Source organism: Lissotriton vulgaris, chromosome 5, assembly GCF_964263255.1.
Source record: "Lissotriton vulgaris chromosome 5, aLisVul1.2, whole genome shotgun sequence".
Taxonomy (NCBI): domain Eukaryota; kingdom Metazoa; phylum Chordata; class Amphibia; order Caudata; family Salamandridae; genus Lissotriton; species Lissotriton vulgaris.
In genome coordinates this window covers 1,991,268,175-1,991,292,570 of record NC_141693.1, presented here as the reverse complement: position 1 = coordinate 1,991,292,570, position 24,396 = coordinate 1,991,268,175, and the positions used below count along the sequence as shown (strand labels likewise).

At 46.8% G+C, this 24,396-nt stretch overlaps 1 protein-coding gene across 1 annotated transcript in view; it reads right to left on the bottom strand.

Moving 5' to 3' along the window:
- The window catches only part of CCDC180 (coiled-coil domain containing 180), a 618,906-nt gene that overhangs the window by 300,200 nt on the left and 294,310 nt on the right, over positions 1-24,396 (bottom strand). Inside the window, exons 24-25 of the mRNA XM_086924739.1 lie at positions 14,388-14,486; positions 8,884-8,970 (exon numbers count right to left, since the gene is read on the bottom strand). Of these exons, the coding sequence (XP_086780865.1) occupies positions 8,884-8,970; positions 14,388-14,486 (186 nt within the window). The remainder of the gene's footprint in view (positions 1-8,883; positions 8,971-14,387; positions 14,487-24,396) is intronic.

Below are 24,396 nucleotides of genomic sequence, written 5' to 3'. Positions count from 1 at the left end.
TAGATCTTGCGGAGCACGCAGAGGGTGTTTAAGAAGGAGGACGAGACGGCGTTGACCTGCTTTGTCCTGGAGAGAGTAGAGTCGGGGATGAATCCCAGGTTGCGTGCGTGATTGGTGGGTGTTGGTGCTGTTCCCAGTGCGGTCGGCCACCAGGAGTCGTCCCAGGCAGAGGGTGTGGAGCCGAGGATGTGGACTTCTGTCTTGTCCGAGTTTAGCTTCAGGCGGCTGTTCTTCATCCACTCGTCAATGGCTTTCATTCCTTCGTGGAGGTTGGTTTTGGCGGTGAGGGATAGGATCAGCTGGGTGTCGTCGGCGTAGGAGATGATGTTGAGGTCATGCAGTCGGGCGACAAGGGCCAACGGTGCCATGTTGATGTTGAACAATGTCGGGCTGAGGGATGAGCCCTGGAGTACGCCGCAGATGATCTTGGTGGCTTCGGAGCAGAAAGGGGGGAGGCGGACACTCTGAGTTCTGCCGGAGAGGAAGGATGTGGTCCAGTCCAGAGCCTTGTCTTGGATCCCAGCGTCGTGGAGGCGTATGCATAGGGTGTGGTGGCCGACAGTGTCAAAGGCGGCAGACAGGACCATGAGTGTAAGGGCCGTGGTTTCGCCGTTGTCCAGCAGGGCCCTGATGTCGTCGGTGGCGGTGATGAGGGCAGTTTCGGTGCTATGGTTGCTGCGGAACCCGGAATGCGACAGGTCCAGGATGCTGTTCTCCTCGAGGTGGCGGGTCTGTTTTCTGTTGACGGTCTACTCAATGACCTTCGCCCAGGAATGGGAGCAGGGAGATGGGCCAGAAGTTCTCGAGATCCTTAGGGTCAGTCTTGGTTTTTTTGAGTAGGGTGTTGATCTTGGCGTGCTTCCAGCTCTCTGGGAAGGTTGCTGTCTCGAAGGAGATGTTGATGGCTTTCCGGAGATGGTTTGCAATGGTGGTGCTGGCTTTGTTGAAGATGTGGTGTGGGCATGGGTCTGACAGAGATCCTGAGTGGATGGTGTTCATGATTTTGATGGTGTCGTCGTCGCTTATGTTGGTCCAGGAGAACAGGGGATCGGTGTGGATGGTGGCCTTGGGGACGGGGTTTCAGTGGCTGTCAGGCGGTCGTGACGTTGAAGCTGTTGTGGATGTCTGCGATCTTGCGATGGAAGAAGGTGGCAACGGAGTCGCACAGGTCTTGCGAAGGTGGGATGTCATTGGTGTTGGAGCTCGGGTTGGAGAATTCCTTCACGATGTTGAAGAGCTCTTTGCTGTTGTGTGTGTTGTCGCCTAGGCGGTCTTTGAATTAGGCCCTTTTGATGGATCTGATGAGGTGATGGTGTTGGCGCATGGCTGTTGTAACAGGGACTTCCGGCCCACTTAGGGTAGCATGGCGCAGAGTAGGAGGACTAAATCCAGAAGGCAATTGTGAAGTACTTGCGCAACACACACTACAACACCCCAGCACAAACCCACCAAAAATGACACCACACCGTCTTTGTTAAATAGAAAATAGTGAGGCTTTATCTCTCTTGTATTAAAAAAAGGGGAATGAAGGTTCCAATGTTGAATAATTTAGGACTTTGGACATTTCACTTTGGGATAAATTACATTAATTAAACAGTACATTGCATTTCCTCACAGTTGTCAAAGCACCAGGTTTCCAAATACATTTAGCTAGGCAATTAGCAGGTAAGTATATCACACCTAAATCAGTAGGAGCATGTTGCAGTTTAAACCAGTTGGGTAGGTACATTGAATATTCCTGTAGTAGATATGAGTAACCGTTTGTAGCAAGCATGTAAATAAATGAAATTCTGTTTTAGCAGGTTTTTGCATTAATTTGAATTAAGCTGGAAAAGGCATTTGGATTAGAGTCACACCGGTTTCTTATTCAGAGTGCGCTGTCTCTTTCTCACTCCTGCGCAAAAAAAATGCTTAGGGAGGCTTTACTTCTGAGGGGGGATTGAAGTCTGAAACCCACTCTTTTAATTCAGGTTAGTCACGTTGTTATCAGAGAGTGAATTATCTTAGGGGCTTAGTTATTGGCACCCCCATTCCCTTATAGTCCCCCCTCCCTGCACAGCTTCACTCCTTCAGCCCCACCCTCCGCTGCGTGGTCCCCAGATACCTCTGTGCCCGTCCGGCGCCTTTGTTACACCGTCCTGGGAGCAAGTCTGCGGCCCAATCTTCCCCCTTCCTCCCGCTCAGGACTTGGCACTTCGCCTGAGGCGGGTCAGGGGCAGCCGCCAAGCCGCGATGTGAACTCCCCAGAGGCCTTGCAGCATAGTGGCCTCCTTGTGCACTCTCTCCTGACTCACCACGGAGTCAACTGTGGGTCAACTCGGCCTTTTGAAGGGCCGCGGAATCTTCCGCTCCAGCGAGGAACTCCGGCTTGACGGAGAGAGGTGACGCGGTAGGCGGGAGTCCGGTTGCTAAGCGACCCCGCCCAGCGTCTCTCTCCGAGCTGGCGTCATGCCCCTTCTCCTCACGCCTGGCATGTGAACCGCTCGGCCTGTCTCAACACCCAGGCCAGTGGCGCAGAGTCCCCTGGCAGCCTCGGCACCACAGCGCCTCAGAGAGGGCGCAATGAGAGAGGGGGGGGCTCCGCCAGATGCAGCACTGGGAGAACTAGGCAGCATACATCGCAGGCAAGTTCAGCGCTCTTCAAGGCCTAACAGCAAGCAAGGGCAAAGATTAAGACCCCGCTTCACTTCAGGAGTCGTGGTCAAAGTCCCTTATTCCGCGTTGCCTTATTAGCCCTCAGCACCACCCTCCAAGGTTTCTGGGGCTGGGACAAGGTCGCTCTCACCAGCTGTTGATATAAATTAGTCCTCTTGATGGGTGGCCACACTGGGACGTGGTACTCGCAATCTTCTCACAGGCAGGGCCAGATCAACAGGAAGGAGGGCAGCACCCACAACCAACTCGCAGCCCCTAGGAGCAGTCAGATTAGCCTGAGACAAAATCATCCTGTCACTGTAGTCTGCACTCCAGCCAGCCCAGTAATGACAAAATGGCCACCCAGTGTCCTCCCTTATATAGCCTGGGCCCAGGTCACTAGAGTGGACCGGAAGGTTCTGAAACCCCCTAGTGTTATCCTATGGGCCAGAGCTCTATGGTAATTTCTAGCAGGCGTCCATCTTAGGAAACTCTTCCACCCCACCATTTTAGGAAGGCGCACCTGTGCCTCAGTACTGAGGTACTCGGCGTCCTAAGGCCACATAATAAGAAATGTTGGAAAAAAATGTGAGGCAGAGAGAGAGAAACAATAGGGGGGAGACCACCCAAAAGCTGACAGGTCTAACAATGGCGTTCTTGTGGGCTGAATAGTTGTCCGGTGTCGGTTCACGGTGCCATGTCTTCTCTAGTTTTCTACAAGTTTGCTTGGAGGCCTGGAGGTCCTCGGTGAACCAGCTGGCTTTCTTGGTAGTGTGTCTGTTGGAGGGTTTCTTGATCGGGGCGAGGGTGTTGGCGCAGACGTCGATCCACTGTCTGAGGTTGTGGGCGGCAGTGTTGGGGTCAGTGGGTGGGCTCCGGGCGAGGGTGTTTGTTAGCTGGTCTTCGGTGACTATGCTCCAGCAGCGGCGAGGGATCTGTAGGGTGCAATGGTGCGTGGTGGGTTTCCAGAAGGTGAAGTGGATGCAGCGGTGGTCGGTCCAATGAAGTTCGGGGGAGTGGCTGAAGGCGACGTGGAAGCTTGCGGAGAAAATGGGGTCAAGCGTGTGGCCAGCAGAGTGGGTGGGTGTTGGGACGATCTGTCTGAGTCCGAGGTTGGCGAGGTTGTCGATCAAGGTGGTGGAGTTGGTGTCGTTGTTGTTCTCGAGGTGGAAGTTCAGGTCCCAGAGGAGGATGTAGTCTGTGGAGGCAAGAGCGTGTGTACTGACGAAGTCGGCGATAGAGCCGCTGAACTGTGGCCGGGGTCCGGGGGGTCTATAGATGAGAGTTCCTCTGAGGGTGGTGTTGGGATAGGTGTGGATCTGGAAGTGCAGGTGTAAGGCGGTGCTGAGGGTGTTGTCGGTGTTGGTCGACACTCTGAGAGTGTTCCTGTGGACGATGGCAACTCCTCCTCCTTTTCCGTTGGTGCGGTCCCTGCGGGTGATCTTGTGGCCGTCCGGGATGGCTATGGCGATGTCGGGTGCCGAGGAGGGGTTCATCCAGGTCTCCGTCAGGAAGGCGGCGTCTGGGGAGGTTGAGTCGAGTAGGGCCCAGAGTTCAACAGCGTGTTTGCGGGTGGAGCGGGTGTTGAGAAGGATGTATCTGAGGTGGTTGCGTTCTTTCACGGTGGGTGGCTTGGCGGATCGGATGCTGGTGAAGCTGCAGTTCCGGCAGGGGAAGGGTCCTTGGGTGCGCTTCGGACGGCCAGGAAGCAGGTGTGTGAATGTCTGGTGATGAGTGTGTGGAGGGTGATGGCATCGTAGTGGTGTCGGGTGTCGTGGTGTTCGTGAGGGCCAGGGGTTCTGGCGCTGTGCGCAGTCCAGGCGGGGACAGGTGTAGACGGGCTTGCCTTCGGCGCACCAGAGGCGCGCCTGTTGTGCCTTCCTCTGCGAAGCCACGCAGCTGCAGCTATAAGAAGGGGAGGTAGGAGGCAGGAGCAGCTGGGAGGAGGAAGTGGACGAATGGGCGAGCGGGGGGCGGGGACGCAGGGGACGCAGTGGCGGGAATAACGGGGGCAGGAACAGCGAGGGAATCAAAGGCAAAAAAGGGCACAGAATACAAAGGGGAAAGGAGGAAAAACGAAACACTTAAACATTAAAACAGAAGCAATACAGTACAAAGCAAGGGGGGCGGGCCACAGGGGACGCAGCGGCGAGAAGAACGGGGCAGGAAAGGCAAAGGAACAGAAGGCAAAAAAGGGTACAGGGCACAGACTACAAGGGGAAAGGAGGAAAAAATGAAACAATTAAACAATAAAAAACGAAGCAATACAATACAAGCAAACCTACGGCCAACCACTGGCCACCAGGGATGAGGCGCAGGTGGTAGTCTGCAGGTGGAGGAGGGCCTCGAACTCGCAGCAGTGGCAGCAGCAGCGAGCAAGGAAACACGGGCACAACAGGTGGTGCTGTTGCGGCGAGGGGAGCCCCCAGGGCGGTAACTCACAGCCTAAGGCAGATCCGCGGATATGACGGATGCACTTTTGGCAAACTAAGGGCCTGATTAGGATGGCGGGCGGACTTTAGTCTGCCTGCCACCCTAACGGAAACGGTACTGCCCAATAGGATGTCAGTGGTCCCTACATAGGCATTACGATACAACCGCCACCATGGCGGTCGCATTGCCTATATTTTGTATTGCGGCGTGTGCTGCTGGCTGCAGCATACGCCAAAAGACAAAAAGGGGACACTGGACATATCCCTGCACTACGTGACAGGCGCCATGCGGTGCCTGCCACATGGTGCAGGGATATGTAGGGGGTCACCATATGTGCACCCCCAAACCCACAGCTCATGGCTAGGGGGTAAAGAGGACCCGCTACGGGCCCCCAAAGTCCCTTTCCACCTGTCTGGTCACAGCGGGTTAGCTGCCGCTGACAGACAGGCGGAAAGGGATATCATAATGCCTTTGGCGGTGCCTGCGCCTGGCAGGTACAGCCGCCATTCTAGGGATAGCTGGCAGTCTGTGGTCCACGCATCTGCCCCGCCATTGTTATACGGCAAGCAGTAAACTTGCTTACGATAGTGGGGAGACCACCACCGACAGCCTGAAGGTGGCAGTCTCTCTGCCATTGTAATCAGGCCCTAAATTCCGAGAGGACTGCTGTTTGGTCCCATCTGCATTCCTTTTTGATACATTTTCAAACTCTCAAAGCTTCACATGGCTGATCCAAGTATGGACAATATGCATTGGGAGAAACCTAAGACGGGCCTCGCAATGCTTCTAAAACAGTGTCGCTGTAGTGGACGGGTCACCACCATTAAATTTCTGCTGGTGAAGGTACCTCCTGCGGTCACTTTGCAGTTCCTTCAACTCTAAGTGAGGTAGGAGCGATGCTTAATTTGAGCCAGTAGTTTCTGATATTCAGCACTGGCACTTAATTGGCAACACCGGCACTTATGATAGGCAGCCACATGGTGGCGCTGTTTGTCTAATTTAGAGATAAGCATAACAACAGTTGTTTAATAAGTCAATATACTTTAAAAATGACAATTACCTGCAGACTAAGCTATCCTTATAGCTTTGGGTGGCCTGGTATTGTCACACTGGAAGGTTAGTAGGTTGTAATGGTTAGTAGTTGCCTTGGTAGGAGCAATGGGTGGTGAAAGCAGCAGTGGCCTCCTGATGAGGGCCCTGGCACTTATTTGTTTAACAAATTAAGCACTGGGGGGACCGTCAGTTTGGCAGAGCAAGGGAACCAGTAATCTAAGATGTTTCTCCAATGCCATCAAACTCCAAATGAAACCATTAGGGCCTGATTTAGACTTCAGAGTACAGTAATTACTCAGTCAGGGCACCGGAGGACAATACTCTACCTCCCTCACCGAGTAACTGTATTTCGATGTCAGAGATGTCTCCCAGGCCAGCAGTCATCTCTTAATATTGGCAGCAATGTATTAAAAGTTAGACGGACAGCTCCATCAAAATGACAGCACTGTCAAAAACAAAATCACAAAGTGGGGTTTTGGTTTAGAAAATAAATACAAACATTAATGACCCCCACACCATGGCAGATGTCTCCTATGATGTAGGGGTCACATAAACATCTTTACTGTCTCTTATCACCACATTTTTCAAGACAATAAGGGAGAGTAATACCTGGTCATTCGGCTGCCCACTCTAAATTAACCAATGGTTGAATGGCTAAACCTTTGTCGAAAGAGACAGCACCCCACTCTTGACAAGGCCCATCTCTTGAAAGACACAGTGGTCCCCTCTTGACAAGGCCCGTCTTTGGAAAGAGACAGTGGCCCACTCTTGACAAGGCCCATCTCTGGAAAGACACAGTGCCCCACTCTTGACAAGGCCCATCTCTTGAAAGACACAGTGGTCCCCTCTTGACAAGGCTCGTCTTTGGAAAGAGACAGTGGCCCACTCTTGACAAGGCCCATCTCTGGAAAGACACAGTGGCCCACTCTTGACAAGGCCCATCTCTTGAAAGACACAGTGGTCCCCTCTTGACAAGGCTCGTCTTTGGAAAGAGACAGTGGCCCACTCTTGACAAGGCCCATCTCTTGAAAGACACAGTGGTCCCCTCTTGACAAGGCCCGTCTTTGGAAAGAGACAGTGGCCCACTCTTGACAAGGCCCATCTCTGGAAAGACACAGTGGCCCACTCTTGACAAGGCCCATCTCTCGAAGGACACAGTGGCCCACTCTTGACAAGGCTCGTCTTTGGAAAGAGACAGTGGCCCACTCTTGACAAGGTCCATCTCTGGAAAGAGACTGTGGCCCACTCTTGACAAGGCGCGTCTTTGGAAAGAGACAGTGGCCCACTCTTGACAAGGTCCATCTCTGGAAAGAGACTGTGGCCCACTCTTGACAAGGCGCGTCTTTGGAAAGAGACAGTGGCCCACTCGAGTCAAAGGACTCTGACTCGAGTGGAACAGCATGGACCCTCCGGACTGCGCCTGAATCTTCTCAACTAGATCCTTTGGGCAATTCATTCACCGTGGATGATTTTGTCTGAAAAACACTGCAGCCATCACCCTTCGGATTTAATCCTCAATTACACTGCCATTACATGTTGCTTCCCTGCCCATGTCCTGAGGAAGACCCGCCAGCTGAGGATGTAAATTACCCGACTATGCACCAGGGTCGAAATGTCGACAATCCACCCATCCCCCCCTCCCCCCAAGTGGGCTGTACCAGACATATCACCCTAACCCTGCCCAACTTACAGATGATACCTCTCTGTACATCATTTGGAAATCAATCGGAAAGAAAATCTGTAACAACTTGTGAAGGACAGGCCCATTTGTGAACTGGTGTCATTGTAAAACTGCAGCCGGTTTGCTAAAGAACAACATATGTTATAAGAACTATTTGCTGATTTTTTTCCCATATCTGATCTCCTTCTATATCTGTCCCACTCACAAGCACAATTTCCCTTCTCACTTTCCTTGGAGCAACCTTCCTCCTTTTCCTGTGAAGCATTTGATTATGGTGATTTGTTACCAAAACATGTTGAGAAATAAATACAATCACCTTTGTAGCAATTTTGGGTTCTGTTTTGTCATTTGAGGGTGTCTATATTTGCATTTTCTGAAAATTGATGTGCATTATTGGCGCTATGATTTAGCATATATGTTCTTGAAACAATGAGTGTTTTCCTAACTCCATTGTAATCAAGTCTAGGACCACTGTTGTCTTTATCGATCCTTACCCAGGTCCGTTGACTATTGTGGGTTACCCCATTATATTATAATGGGCATCTCTGGAGAGAGACAGTGGCCCAGTCTTGACAAGGCCCATCTCTGTAAAGAGACAGTGGCCCACTCTTGAAAGGGTCCGTCTTTCGAAAGAGACAGCACCCCACTCTTGACAAGGCCCGTCTTTGGAAAGAGACAGCGGCCCACTCTTGACAAGGCCCATCTCTGGAAAGAGACAGTGGCCCACTCTTGACAAGGCCCGTCTTTGGAAAGAGACAGTGGCCCACTCCTGACAAGGCCAACCTCTAGAAAGAGACAGTGGCCTACTCTTGACAAGGCCCGTCTTTGGAAACAGACAGTGTCCCACTCCTGACAAGGCCCACCTCTAGAAAGAGACAGTGACCCACTCTCCCCACCCCTCACCTGTCACACATACTGCTTAGCAGTCTATTCAAACATGTCGAACCTCAAGGTGTATTTTGTGGGCCATGTAGGGAAGGGTTAAGAGCAGATGTATAGAGAATAATAAAACAGTGAGCATTAAACTGAAGTCAGAGCTGTCTGTGAACTCACCTCCCACCACCAAATGAAAGAACACTCACCAGCAGGCAATTCAGGTAGTTACAGCGCTGGGTCACCTCTTCCACAACAGATTTCATGAACAGGTGCAGATCCTTAGGGGTCACGGTCTAGGGAACAGAAGAGAAGAGGGGTTAAATGATGGGTGAATAAGAGGAGAGCCAAGGGGAGGGAGCAGGCTTCAGCAGTCTGTCATGCACCTCACAGGCCAAGATCACTGAGCCCAGGTAGGGACTCAGATGATCTCAGGGCACGACGCATGCGTCAGCAATTCAAAGCAGTGCCTAATTTGACCCGGTGGCTTCCAGTGCTCGGCACCGGCACTTATTTGTCTGCACTGGCACCTATGACAGTCTGCCACATGGGGGCACTGTTTGTCTAATTTAGATATTGGCACAACAACAGCTATTTATTCATTCAATACACATTAAAATATTTGCAGCGCTGATGGGGCAATGGGTGGTACAAGCTGCAGTGGCCTGCTGACGAGGGCCCTGGCACTTATTTTTTACAAAGTAAGCAGTGATATAAACCATATGGCTCTACATATAAATAACAACATAGAGCTCAGCAATACTGTATTTGTTTCTTAAAGCAGAAAATGTAGAACAATTAGTAGGCACTTGCACCAACTTCTGTAATCTAGAAAAAACACCAAACTGTCTTGCAAGCTAGTTATGTTCTATGTATATTTGTTAAATAGATCTATATAGTTAGTAAACACATAGAGTATATACAAATGGACAATCTTTACCTGCTTAGAGAAATCCTGGATACATTTAGGAGTGGATGTTGGAACAGGAACCCTGCTACGGTGAGATTATATGGTTTTACAACCATAGCTGCCTCGGATCTGCTGACCCCCACTGGCTCTTGAGGACATGCTTTAGTGGCTTAATTGTGGTCTCGTCCCTTTCCACAATGAAGCCTGACCCTCAGAGCCAAGAGCTGATGAACCCTTAATTAGAGGTATTCATGAACAAGAGCTGGGATCAGGCAGCCAATGAGCCCTCCACTGGACGGACTCATCAACATGAGATGGAGCCAGAAAGCTGATGAGCCCTTCAAGAGAGGTACCCATCAATAAGACTTAAGATCCAACAGCTGATGAACATCTGAATGCAGGCGCTCCTCAACGCGAGCTAGGTTCAGACACCTGATGAAGAATTCACTGGAGATATTCCTAAAACAAAAGTGAGATCCAACTGCTGATGAACCTTATGATGGAGGGGCTCCTCAACAAGAGCTGTGATCAGACAGCTGATGAGCCCTTTACTGGTGGTACTCCTTAACAACAGCTCCAATAAGACAACTGATGAGCCCTTCTCTGCGGATACTTCTCGACAGGAAGTGGGGTCAGACAGCTGAAACCACCTACACTGGAGGTATTCCTCAACAAGAGCTGAGATCAGACAGCTGATGAGTCCTTCACTGAAGGAACTCTTCAACAGCTAAAGAAACATCTAATGGCTTCAATCTTCTATAGTAGCTCATATCCAACAACAGCTGAGCCCTTCATTGGAGACACTCTCCAACAAGAGCCGGTATCAGACAGCTGATGAGCAACTCACTGAAGGGGCCCCTTGAAAAGAACTGGGTCAGACAGCTGATGAGTCTTACACTAGAAGGACTCCTCAACAAGAGCTGAGGCCCAACAGCTGATGAGCCTCACACTAGAGGTGCCCCTCAACACTTACTCTATTCTCAAGGACCGCAGAGACCACATCGCATAAACCTTTCTGATAGTTTTCATGAACTCTATTTAAAGAACTTTGCCTTGAAAAAGCCATCGGCCTGCTGGCCACCGGGCGAAACACATGTTGGGTGTTTCTCTGTGCATTGTTCACCGTGACATGGTGTAATGATGAAAATAAATAAAGACACTAAAAAATAAGGATAACACCTTTTCAATTATTTCAGAATGAAGGGGTACAAACTTCCACCAACTACCTAAACTGCCCCTCGACAAGACCTGAGACCCAACAGCTGATGAGCCTTACACTGGAGAGACTCCTCAATAAGACCTGAGACCCAACAGCTGATGAATCGTACACTGATGGGATTCCTTAACAAGACCTGAGATCGAACACCTGATGAATCGTACAATGTTGGGACGCCTCATAAAAAGCTTACAGATGATGAACCATCTACTGGCAGTGCTCGTCTAGAGTAGCTCCTATGCAACAGTCCTGCACTGGAGGTACTCCCCGAAATGAGCTGCTTGAGAGAACCAATGGTCCCTTCACTGGAGGTGCTTTTCAACAAACTTTAAGATTGGACAGCTGATAAGCCCTTCATTAGAGGTACTTCTCAACAAGAGCTGGGGTCGGACAGCTTATGCAACCTTCACTTAAGGTGCTTCTCAACCAGAACTAAGATTGTACAGCTGACAGGCCCTTCATTGCAGGTACCCATCAACAAGAACTGAGATTACACAGCTGATAAGCCCTTCATTAGAGGTACTTCTCAACAAGAGCTGGGGTCGGACAGCTTATGCAACCTTCACTTAAGGTGCTTCTCAACCAGAACTTAGATTGTACAGCTGAAGGGCCCTTCATTGCATGTACCACTCAACAAGAACTGAGATTAGACAGGTGATGAGCCCTTCACTGCAGGTATTCCTCTACTACAGCTGCAGTTAGACAGCTGCTGAGTCCTTCACAAGGGGTACTAATCAACAAGAACTGTGGCCAGACAGCTGATAAAGGGTTCACTGGAGGTACTCTACACCCATCACTCGAGCTACCTGGCAATAAAAACAGAGACTAGACAGCTGATGAGCCCTACACTGGAGATATTCATCAACAAGAACTGAGATCCTAGACTGGAGGAACTCAACAATAAGAGTCGACAATAAGAGGTGAGACCCGACATATGATGAACCCACGACTGGCTGTCCCCTTCTAGAAAAGCTCATATCCAACAGAGCTACATTGGAGCTACTGTTTGAAAAGAGCTGCCAACAAACAGCCAATGTGGTACTTTGCAACGAGAACTCAGATTAGACAATTAATGGGACCTTCACTGGAGGTACGTTTCAGGAAGAGTTGGGTGAGACAGCCTATGAGCCCTTCACTTGAGGCATCTCTCAACAAGAACAGAGATTAGACATATGGTGAGCCCTTCACTGGAGGTATCTCTTAAAAAGAATGGACATTAGACAGTTAATATAGCCCTTAAAATGAAATGAATTAATTGAAATGAAAATGTATAAAGCGCTCTAATATCCAGGAGTGTTTTTAAGCGCTAGACTCAGAAAAGGGTAGCCTACTGGAAACTCGAAAGAATACATGTTCAACTATTGATTAACAAGCCACATTTTAAGGGCTTTTCTGAAGGTTTAGAGGTCTGATTATTTCTTTCTAATTCAAGGGGGAGGGTGATCCATAGTCTGGTTGTGCAAGCAACTAAGCTCCTTCAGCTCCAGAAGGATTTTTTTTTACATTTTATGACTTCAAGATTGTAGGTTGCAGCAGATCGGAGCGGTCTGGAAGGAGTATGGAAATGGAAGCTTTGCCTGAGGTTGTCGGGCCATTGCCATGCAGTGCCCTGAATGCAATACAAAGGGTCTTAAAAGCCAAGCACTTCTTGACAGGAAGACAATGAAGATAGATAAATGCAGAGGAACAGACTTATGTTTGGGAATGCCTAAGAGTAGGCGGGCAGCGGCAGTGTGTAGAATCTGAATTTTGTTGAGACATCTTTGCTGAATATTAACAAATAAGGTGTACAGTAGTCAATTTTAGATAAGGTGAGAGCTGAGATCACAGTTTTTTGCATGTACCGTGGGATAAAGGGAAAGATTATCCTAAGAAGCTTCATAGTATAGAAGGAAATTGAGGTAATGGTATTAACATGTTAAAAGATAATTTTCTGTCAAAAACGTTTTTGAAATTCGTAACTGAGGTAGGAAGAGAGGCAAGTTCCTGCAGCCACCACATTGGGGACAAAAAGGAAGAGTTAGTTCGGAAGAGCAGGACCTCCGTTTTACTGGAGTTAAGCTTCAGACAGTTATGAGACATTCATTTTCCAACCGGGAGCAAGCAGTTGTGAAAGTAGATGGCTGCGTCTGCTGGATCTCTAGCAACTGATATCACAATTTGGGTGTCATCAGCGTAAGATACCATTGAGAACCCAACAGACCTGATCAGTTCGGCTAGTGGAGTAACATAAATATTAAATAGGGTAGGGCTCAATGAAAAGTCATGTGGAAAGCCACAGGGTAAAGTAAAGGGAGGTGAATTGAAAACTTCAAGAGCGACAAACTGTTCTTGGTCAGTGAGAAAAGATTTAAGAAGAGTAAGTGCATAGCCCCTGATACTGATGGAGACAAGATGACCTAGGAGGATATTGTGGGTTGCTGTTTCGAATGCTGGCGAGAGGTCTAAAAGGACTAGGGCAGCATCGCCTCCTGCGTCAAAAGTTTGTCTAATTTACTCTGACGCTGTGATTAGGGCGAGTTCTGGGCTGTGATGGCTTCTGAAGCCAAATTGAGTGGGATGGAAATGACCACGATTCTCAATAAAGGATGGCAATTCTGAGTTGATGGCTTTTTCAACAATTTTTGCAGGGAAAGAGAGATGTGAAATAGGATGATAGTTGCTGGTGTCCGCAGCGTCAATATTAGACTTCTTGAGAAGAGGGAGGATAGAAACGAGCTTCCAATTAGTAGAGAAGTAGCCTGTGCTTCACATCTGATTAAAAGGGGGCAGTGGGAAGGGTTAGATTTTGTATTGATTGTAGATGTAGGGTCAATGAAGTGAGGTCTCGTGTCTGGGATGAAGTAATAGTTGATATCGTGGCTGAGATGTAGTAGTAGTTGATATTGTGGCTGGGATGTAGTAATAGTTGATATCGTGACTGAGATGTAGTAGTAGTTGATATTGTGGCTAAGACGTCGTGGTAGGTAGTTGAAGCAGACCTTGAAATAGTAGAATATATCCTTCACAAGCATATTAAGATGTATCTTCCAAAGAAGGAGCCAAATGGAAGAGGGGAAAAGCTCCAGAAGAAAACGCAGCAATCATCCCTTAAATGGTGGAACTTCTTTGAACAAATGAGGGTGCTTCAAATGTACCCCAACTGCTGTGTTGGAAAGTGGAGTTTCTACCACTAAACACTGGTGCAATTTCCGTGCTCACAAATCTTGCCTCATAGCCAGCTGGGATATGTTCCCGTCATGTCTGTGACACTATTAATGCATCTTATTTAAAGGTAGCCACACGTGTCACCATGAGGCAAACGATGCGGTAGATGCTCCACTCCAGATCTGCCTCTTTCTTTAGTGCCCCCTGGAGACCCTACACCTTTATTGCAGCAATATTGTGTGAACAATCTATCAATGAATGTGGCAATTTTGCCACTGAAGGGGTGAAAGATAAACCTCCCATTTTGAGCGAATCTTCAATTGCCACCGTTCATGTGTTATTAAAAGGGGGCAAGGGGCTCTGACACCACTTGGTAGGCTAACACGATTCTCTAGATACAGGGTACTGGACGGCATTTAAACCCTTGGCATAGAACTTACCTCTTTGTCCAAATTGGGGCGTGCACAGGCATCAATCTTCTTACTGAGGGCATCCAAAGTGGCCTGTAGGTTTTCTGTCTGCAAATTGCTTTTTGCCACCTAGACTCATGAATAAAATACAAAATTATAATTTAATTAACCAATGAAAGGCACAAGTAACAGCAGCCCTTGAAAAGGCCTCTTTGCGGGGGTGTGTTCAGGTTGATGGTGGAAGAGTAATGATGTCACACAGTATTCTCAGTATTAAAACTCCAGTGTGGCTGGCCCGGGGGAGAGGTGGGCGAGCCAATGATAGCTCATGGCTCAACCCAATCTGGTACTGCTCTGGGCGTGCTCTTTCTGTACAAAGAGCCATAGCAGGGCCGGGCTTACTGTAAGAGGTGTTCGGATTGACCACCAGAAATGCCACCAGATCACAACACAAAGAACCATGACTGTCCCCTGGTATGTGTCATTTACTGTTTATCTTCTAGCGTACATTGTATTTACATGGCTCTGCCACATATTTAAACTGTAAACAGGCACAAGAGTAGAACATCTGCCACAGGTGTCTCAGAATGTTCTCCTTTGTCTGTCTGTGACCCTAGTATGATGTAGACATAGGGGGCTTGTGCCTGACAGGTGGGAGAAATCATTGTTGCAAGCACACCTCTTGCAGACACAGGGATGATTACAAAATGCAATTTGTAGTACGTTTTTCAGAACTAGTTCAAGTTCAAAAGACCTTTATTCGAATTTCATAAAATTCATAAAAGTACCACAATAAAAACAATACATTTACACACCAAATACAAGTTTACAAAATTCAGGAATTGTTAAAATCTAATACATTTCTCATAAGACTATTTTCAGGGGTTTTCCATCGTTTTACGTACACGTGTTATGAGTCTCAAAAAAGTGCTAGTGCGGTAAATTAATTCATCTGTGTCCAGGGAAAGTAACATTGAATAGGACTCCCCTAACGAAAGGGGTCTATGTTTCCTAAAATATGGAGTTAAAAACCAGTTAATATATTTTAAATAAAATTTACAGAAAAATAGAAAGTGCAAATCATTCTGTTTACTAATACCATCACACGGGCATGGATTTTAATCTGTTGTGTGCTGATAGCCCAGGGGAAAGCCCAGCAAACATTTTATTGAGCCCGCCCTTAGCCGGAACAGCAATGATCTCTCCCTGTTAGTCATGGGTAGGGTGAGGTATTGTGCAAGATTTCTCCTACTTAGATCATTCCTCAGGTAAGTCACAGCAGTTGGTTTGAGAATTTCCCTTTCCATTCGTTCTGAGTTATAAAGTGCATACAGTGCTTGTTTGACCTCAGCTTTATCTTTAAGTTCAATCTTACTTGGATCGGAGAAAAGATCTTCCCTGTTCACGTTGCTTAGTGTTTTTAGAACTCCCAAAAGCCAGGGGATCGACATGCCGTGGTCGCATTTAAGACAGTCTTTTATGATGTTTTGCGTTAAGATGGCTGAATTATTCCTCCAGATCCTAATCCAGAAAAGAGCTGGTCTAGATCTAATAAAATCGCAAATGTAGGGGAGGTTGAGTTCCTCATGGCAAATCAATTCGGAGGATGAAATTGGGGCACCCAGTATTTTCCTACAAAATCGACCTTCTTCTCGCTGGATATTGGGGTTTTTTCTCAATCCCCAAACCTCAGCCCCATATGTGGCTACTGGCAGGCACTGTAACTTAAAAACATTTTAAATAGCGCTGGTGGCACCTATTTTCTTTGGTCGGGACAAACTCAAAATAGAATTGTTGGCTTTCGAGAACTTGCCCATGGCGTGGGCCGTATGCCCACTCCATGAGCCGTTCGCAGCGAAAACCAAACCAAGATACGGGAATGTAGTTACAGATTCTAATTTATCTGTCCTTATGTGTATAGTATTGAGCTTGCGTTTCCCAGGACCACATGGCATAATAAAAGATTTTTTTAAATTGACCCGCAGGTCTAAGCCCTCCATGTGTTGGACAAAACCTTTGACAAGTAGGCGAAGGGCATTTGGTGTTCGTCCCATCAAGACCGCATCATCTGCGTATAATAAAACTGGCAATGGTTGCCCCTGGATAATTGGTACATCACTAGTCACTTGTTTTAGAGCTTTGGCCAGACCATTGATTTAAATAATGAACAGCAGGGTTGCTAAAACGCACCCCTGTCTTACCCCTCTGCCGATAATAATGGGTCCAGATACTTCTCCCTCCGCCCCAATCCTAACTTTGAGGTCATTGTGGAGGTATGCCAGGAAATTAACAAGAGCCTCATCCAGTCCATAATTCAAAAGAATTGCCCACAATTTGGATCTATTCACTAGATCAAAAGCGGATGAAAGATCCATGAGCACAAGGTAGATATGGGACGATCGGACAATGCTATACTTGTCAATAATCAGTTTCAGATTCAAGCATTGCTCGACCGTCCCCACCCTGCTTCTGAATCCCATCTGGCACGGGTCCAATAGACCCGTATCTTCAGTCCACTCTACCACCCTATTATAAATTATTCACCCCAAAATTTTTAAGGTATTATCCAAAAGAGAAATCGGACGATAATTCACTGGGTCTGATCTCTCGCCCTTTTTAAAAATTGGAACTATGGTGCTGGTAGCCCAAGTAGTGGGCATGGGTACTGTAGGGAGGCTGTTAAAAACATTGAGGAGGATTGGTGCCCATAGGTCTGGACTGTGTTTAATTATATCTATGGGCAGTCCATCGGGACCTAGAGCCTTGTTTCCGAGGCTCTCTTTGATGGCTATCTCCACCTCAAAAAGATCTATCTCTAAGCTGTGGAGCTGACCACGGGGAAAGCTAGATGATTCTTCAGGTGGGGCGGCATATATTTTGGAGAAATGGGCCTCCCAAGAGTTGCTGGTTATGTTGCAACTGATTGGGGTTAGTTGTTTGCCCATTTCACACATTTTTTTAACAGCTGACCAAAAGAGGTAGCTGTTTTTCAAGTTAGCGCTCCCAACCAGCGACTCCCATTGTTCTGTTAATAATGCAGCCTTCCTTTCGGCTATTTTAAGTTTATAGAATTTCCTGGCTGCCTGTACCTCTAATAAGTACCTTGGTTTAGTGGTTAATGCCCTGCAACATTCCCTATCTGCTAGTGAGCAGGCAGAGTCAAACCACAGTTTCAGAACTGGTTTCAAGGTTTCGTAAAGTTTTAGAGAGTGCTTCAAAGTTTTTGTTAGGTACAGAATAAAAGTCATTGTTGTAAAAATTAATTAAATAAATCTGTGTCTTTTGCTTGAACTCTAAAATCTGTATATTCGGGTTTCCTCTTGAAAGGTCTATAATTGTGCCACCGGCCAGTGTCCTAATACCAATAAACAATCCTCCCACTGCACGTCCTAAGTCAGGCTTGGGTGCTGTCACGCTGAAGCAATGGTAGCCCTCAATATGTAGATTCTCCACAGCCCATGTCTCCTGGAACATAATAATGTCTTTACCATCCAGTAACTGAGCCCATTCTGGGTTTGACAGTCTTGACTCTAACCCCGCCACATTCCAACTAAGAATGGACAAGTCACAGTAATTACTATGTCTAATTGGTTTGCTTCTAACATTCTTAACTGTGCTCTGCGTAAGGATAGTTGGTGTAGGAAATACAACCTCTTGTATAATTGCAGGTGTGGTAATATGGTGTTGTGCTAACGTTTCCTGAGTTGAAATAATTGATATTGAGGGTAAATGTTCCTCATTATCAACGCTTTCATTTTGGCATCCACTGCTACTTCCCCTTATCCCCAGTCAGTCCTGATCTTTTAAGTTTGAGAAGGCATATTCGAACCAATTGTAGGTTGGGATGTTATATATGGGCCTCAACTCATTCTGACCAAAATTTAAGTTTGAATTGGAACTGAAATGTGGCCTCTCACTATGATTATGCGGAGGCATAATGGGGAAGTGTGGGTGTAGCATAGGGTGTCCCATGCATTTAGCCTGATAGCGCTGGGCTGGGCCGTTCATTAAGTCAAAATCTTGGTTCAGTTGGTGAGATGGATATAAGTTCCTGATTCCAAGATTTGGCTCCTGATGCCGCGCGGCCTGGTTAGTCATGGAGTTAGGGATTGGGGCTAGATGTCTATAAAAGTAACCCAGGGGAAGCAAAGTCGTGTTAAATTCCCTGGTTGGCATCCGTGTGGTGGTGAACACTAGGAAGTGTTTTGCATATATATATATATATATATATATTCACAGAAAAAACCATAGGTTATAGTGGATATATAGTTAGGAATTTGCATTTACAAAACCTTGAAAATTCAATGAAAAAACCATTGGTTTTAGGCCATATATAGTTAGGGATTTGCATTTACAAAACCTTATTTTACTCGCATAAAACCATTGAAATTCCATATATAGTTATAAGCGCTAACTATATATCGCGCACCCGCAATCCACTGCTGATGATGTCACATATTACATCATTCATGACATGGTTAGTGACATCACTGATGACATCACTGATGACATCTCAAATGACATCATCCAGTGACTGTATGTTTCTGTAAAGTTAAAATATCTCTTACATATTGAAGAATGAGTGGATATATAAGTGTCTGGATGAAGGATTTAGTAGGTGCATGACTGACTATATGAGTGAGTGATTAAATGTGTCTCACTGAGTGCATGGGTTAATGACTAAACTGTCTCAATTTGTGCATCATTATGTCTGTTGTTCTGTAAACTGTTCCATGTGTTGATAAGTAGCTATATGAGTAACTATATGGGTTATTGATTGGTTGCCCAAGTATTTGTATGGGATACTGAGTGAGTGTGTGTGGGTAGCTGGGAGGTGTGTGACTCTGTGCATAGATGTGTGAGCAGTTGATTCACTAGATGTATGGTTTCAAAAGTGCATGTGGAAACAGCTGTATGGGCGGTTGACTGTGTGCATGAGTGTATTGGTGAGTGAATGGATATCTCAGTGCTACATGTCAAAGTAAGTACATATGTAAAACACAGTACATGTGAGAGTTGACATATATAAATAACTGTGCATAAGAGCCAGTGAATGTGTGATTGGCTGTATGGATCATTGTGAACTTGTATCAGGGATTGTATAAGAGAGTAAATATGTGTTAGTATATGTTTGAATAAGTAAAGTTTGTATAACTGTATATTTGAGGAAATGGAGGTGTGATTGATTCTTTGCATGACTGACTAGGTGTGTGAGTAACTCCATGGATGAGTGACAGTCTGTGAGTGTCTGTTTACACTGATTGTATCTAAGGTTATATTAGAGTCTGAAGAGGTTCATCGTATTATCACATGAATGATATCATCAGTGATGTTATCAGTCATGTCAAATGAGATGTTTTCAGTGATGTCATCAGTGATGTCATTTGAGATGTCATCAGTGATGTCATCAGTGATGTCACTAACCATGTCATGAATGATGTAATATGTGACATCATCAGCAGTGGATTGCGGGTGCGCGATATATAGTTAGCGCTTATAACTATATATGGAATTTCAATGGTTTTATGCGAGTAAAATAAGGTTTTGTAAATGCAAATCCCTAACTATATATGGCCTAAAACCAATGGTTTTTTCATTGAATTTTCAAGGTTTTGTAAATGCAAATTCCTAACTATATATCCACTATAACCTATGGTTTTTTCTGTGAATTTCATTGGTTTTTTAATAGCAAATATGAAAAGCTTAAAAATGTCAAGTACGTGATAAATAAAAACATTTTCGTATTTATGCACGCTGATGTGCTTTGAACGCTGCACCCCCCCCCCTCCCCTCTTTTGTCTTAGTAGTACTCTCTCTTTGCAGATACTGAAGAGTAGTTAACGCAGGCCTTTACCCCCGTTGTAATCCGTCGTGGCTGCTTGTCTCTCAATTTGATTGATTGTTGTCCAAGCATTTACTGTTTTAGAATTGGTTCTCTTTGGATCATTCTCTATTTACAAACAAGCACAAAGTCGCAATACTCTGTTTAGTCTTTGCAGATAGTGAAAAATCGTGTAAAAAAAATAAAAGTAATCGAGCAAAATCAGTAGGCCACTAATTGGATCTCTTTTTGACCTCGCTAAAATAGAAATATTAGGAACAACCCTTCATGAGAAATACGAAAATAGGGAGATGAACTGAGCTCCACACCATGAGGGCTGCAAGACAGCTCGGCTCCATCACCCATCCCGCACAAAATAACGACAAAAAGTATGCAAATATTAAAAATATAGACAACACACCAGCAAAGAAACAGGGTAAAACATTTTATTAAAAAACTATTTACATAACGTTGGTTTATAAGATGATGTCAGTAGTGGACCGATGTGTGAATAGATCGAAAGCAGCACAAGGCTCCAAGATCCGGATGGCAAGCTCCTGGATGTTGGGTGCCATAGTTTAGAGTTCTGAATTTGAGCCTTTTTGAATGTCTGTGCTTTGTTGAATCAAATTTGCGGCTTGACACAAAGCTGACTCAAGCGTTGCTACTGATGCTATACAGACCAAAACTGGTTTTCAGTTTGTACATTTTTCTAGATTTTTAATCCAAGTTTGGTTGACTTTGTAGAACGATGGCTTCAAATTTTCAACATACGGTGTGGTGGCGCTGACTGGGAGGGGGCGCTTCGCTCCTGCCCCCTCCCCAAGTAAGATTTTCATAAGTGAAAGTACGTTAATGGTTTTGGTCCCTGAGATGCTTCGATGTCACTGACATTCTCAAATAGCATAAGTTCTGGATGTTGGGTGCCATAGTTAAGAGTTCTAAGCAGCGCTTGTAACACTGTCTGAAGCTTATTTCCACCTACTGCAGCTTTACTATTCTCAAAGTAAGTGAGTGTCGTTTGTGGACCTGACTGCATTAGAAAACAATGTGATATGTTACCTTCCTAAACAGCTTGACGGAGGCCCCTGAGGGGCGGTGTGATGGCCATGGACTCGGAGAAGACGCTTGGCTCCGACACCCTCCCCAAGTCTTATAGCACTGGTGTAGCCTGAGATTGCCCCCGACATAGGCGGCCGGCTCCCGGGATCCGGCGGAACTTTTTGCCTTTTGATGACTCTTCAATTCTGAACCTTGTCCCATCCAGCTGAGTTGCGCCCACTCTTGCGGCTACAGCGTCTTGCCCACCATCCAGCTGAATTGCGCCCACTCTTGCGGTGCAGCGATAGGCGACTGCCACAGGACTCTCAAAATGGCGGCCGGCTCTTCGGTTTTGGGCCTGGTCCACTAAAATGGCCCTGGGACACCTTTGAACTCGGACGCTTCCCTGATAGGGCTTGGGTCCCATTCTCGAAAAGCGTCCCCTCAGCCGTGAAGATTCTACAAAAGTCTTGGGGGCCTCCGACTCCCGCAGGCTTCTGGTGGGGAGCGGCTGCCATGATTGCTCGTGGAATGGCCACGACGGAGCTACGAGATGGTAGTGGTCTCATGCTGACGCCAGCTTTAGTCTGAAACATCCAGAAACACTGCAGACTACCAATTCGATCAGTTCCGGTAGCGCCCCAACATGACCCGGAAGAGAAGAACTTGCCCTCCCCTCTTTGACTGATGGTTCTTGTTGCCTGTCCCCTCTGTTGTCATTTAACAGAACTTTTTGGACTGCTGAAAGGAGTTGTGTTCCGAACGCTGGTTGGTGGAGACATTTTGACTATATTCTTGACCTACGTTGTCGCGTAATGCGTTATATGACACGCCGCGTTACCGCACCCGGAAGTGATCCGCGGCGCGGCGCGCAGCGCGCAACATAAGCATAACAGGACATGTGACTTGTTAATAAAACTTTTCATTGGTTCATTTTACTTTTGTTAATTTAATGATGAAAAGCTTGGTCATATGACCTAAAAATTACGCTTTTTATTGTTTTCGAACAATATTTTTTTTTCAAACATATGTTATAATATTCCAGGCTAATGTACTTTCCCGGAAAATTTACAACTGTCTTGTAAGTAAAATATATTCCTTTTTCGAGAAAAAGGGCGTTTCTTCCTTCCATAACGGAGCCGTTGAGTAAAAGAGATTCGGCCTGCTATCTTAGTCGCCGATACGCCTGATTATCAGATTCTTATCGATCACTTTATATTGCAGACATGAAAAACACAACTGCCCTTAAGCATTTATCTTTACTGCGTTCCTACATATTATACCTTTTATCCGTCATGTAATTGGACTGCTTTATTTCACTTGCCTTTACTGATTCGAAAACAGTGACTAAAAGTAAAAACTTTACCAATGTAAATACTACTACCGTGTTTTGTTTTAAAAACCTTTATTGTGAAAATGTCAGTATACAAATACGGGCCTATAACCACGTGGGCCGGCCACGGAGCAAACTGAAATCGTATATGATGAGGAGACATTTACACTGTAGAAGAACGTAACGAGCGGGCCATTAGGTTGCAAGAACAAAGGTGTCTAACAGTTGCGGAATCGGTGGACGTACATTTTGTAATTAAAATACGATACAGCCACTTACAATAACATTTTCTAGATATACATTTGCGGGCAAGGAGTTACGAGTCCCATTTATACCGGCGCCATTTTGGGCGAGGCCGGGCAGGTCCAAGATATAGTCAAAATGTCTCCACCAACCATCGGCCAGACCAGAACCCCTTTCGGCCCTTTATGCTACAAGATGGTGTCTTCCATTCAGAAAATAGTGTTGGCAGCATTTTGAAAGGAAACAGAAACAGCCATTCTCCTAGTGAGTTTCACATTGTTACATTTAGGAAGAATGTTGAAGAGTAGTATGTGGAAAATCTGAAGCCATTTTTCTACAAACTCTCAATCAGACTTGGATGGAAAAAAAAAACCTGAAGAATGTACAAACTGAAAACCAATTTTTGTCTGTATAGCATCAACAGTAACGCTTGAGTCAGCTTTGTGTCAAGCCGCCATTTTCATTCAATCAATAGCGTCCCGCTGCACACATTCAGGGACCTGGTCGTGTCTTCAGATGAAACGGATTGTAGGAAAAGAAGCAGAAAGGAAAAGGAAAAAAGTTCCGCCGCACCTCGGGAGCCGGCCGCCTATGTCATGTGCCACCTTTGGCCACACCAGGGCAATAGTGAAGCTGCAGCAGGTGCAAATAAGCTTCAGACAGTCTTACAAGCACAGCTCAGAACTCTCAACTGAGGCACTCAACATCCAGGACTTGCCATTCGGATCTTGGCGCCTTGTCCTGGTTCCGACCTATTCACACATCAGTCCACTACTGACATCACCTCATAAGCCAACGGGGCACCCCACGCCGACTTTCGGCGCAGCATTGTAGGATAGCCACACCAGTGCGGCCACTTGCTGGACACCACCTCGGTGCCATCCGGATCTCGGCGCGTTCGAGTCACTGTGCCGGAAGAGTGACCGGAACTCAGCTGAACACGCCGTCTTTCGGCGCAGCATTGTAGGATGGCCACACCAGTACGGCAATTTGCTGGACACCACCTCGGTGCCATCCGGATCTCGGCGCGTTCGAGTCACTGTGCCGGAAGAGTGACCGCAACTCAGCTGGACACGCCGTCTTTCGGCGCAGCATTGTAGGATGGCCACACCAGTGCGGCAATTTGCTGGACACCACCTCGGTGCCATCCGGATCTCGGCACGTTCGAGTCACTGTACCGCAACAGTGACCGCAACTCAGCTGGACACGCCGTCTTTCGGCGCAGCATTGTAGGATGGCCACACCAGTGCGGCAATTTTCTGGACACCACCTCGGTGCCATCCGGATCTCGGCGCGTTCGAGTCACTGTACCGCAACAGTGACCGCAACTCAGCTGGACACGCCGTCTTTCGGCGCAGCATTGTAGGATGGCCACACCAGTGCGGCAATTTGCTGGACACCACCTCGGTGCCATCCGAATCTCGGCGCGTTGTGCTGCCTTCGGCCTATTCGCACATCGGTCCGCTACTGACGCCGCCTCACGTGCCAACGGATTTTCTACGCTTTTTGTAGCCCTATGCCGCATAACAGGTCATGTGACTTGTTTATAAAACTTTTCATTGGTTCATTTTACTTTTGGTTTCCTAAAGATGGAAGGCTTG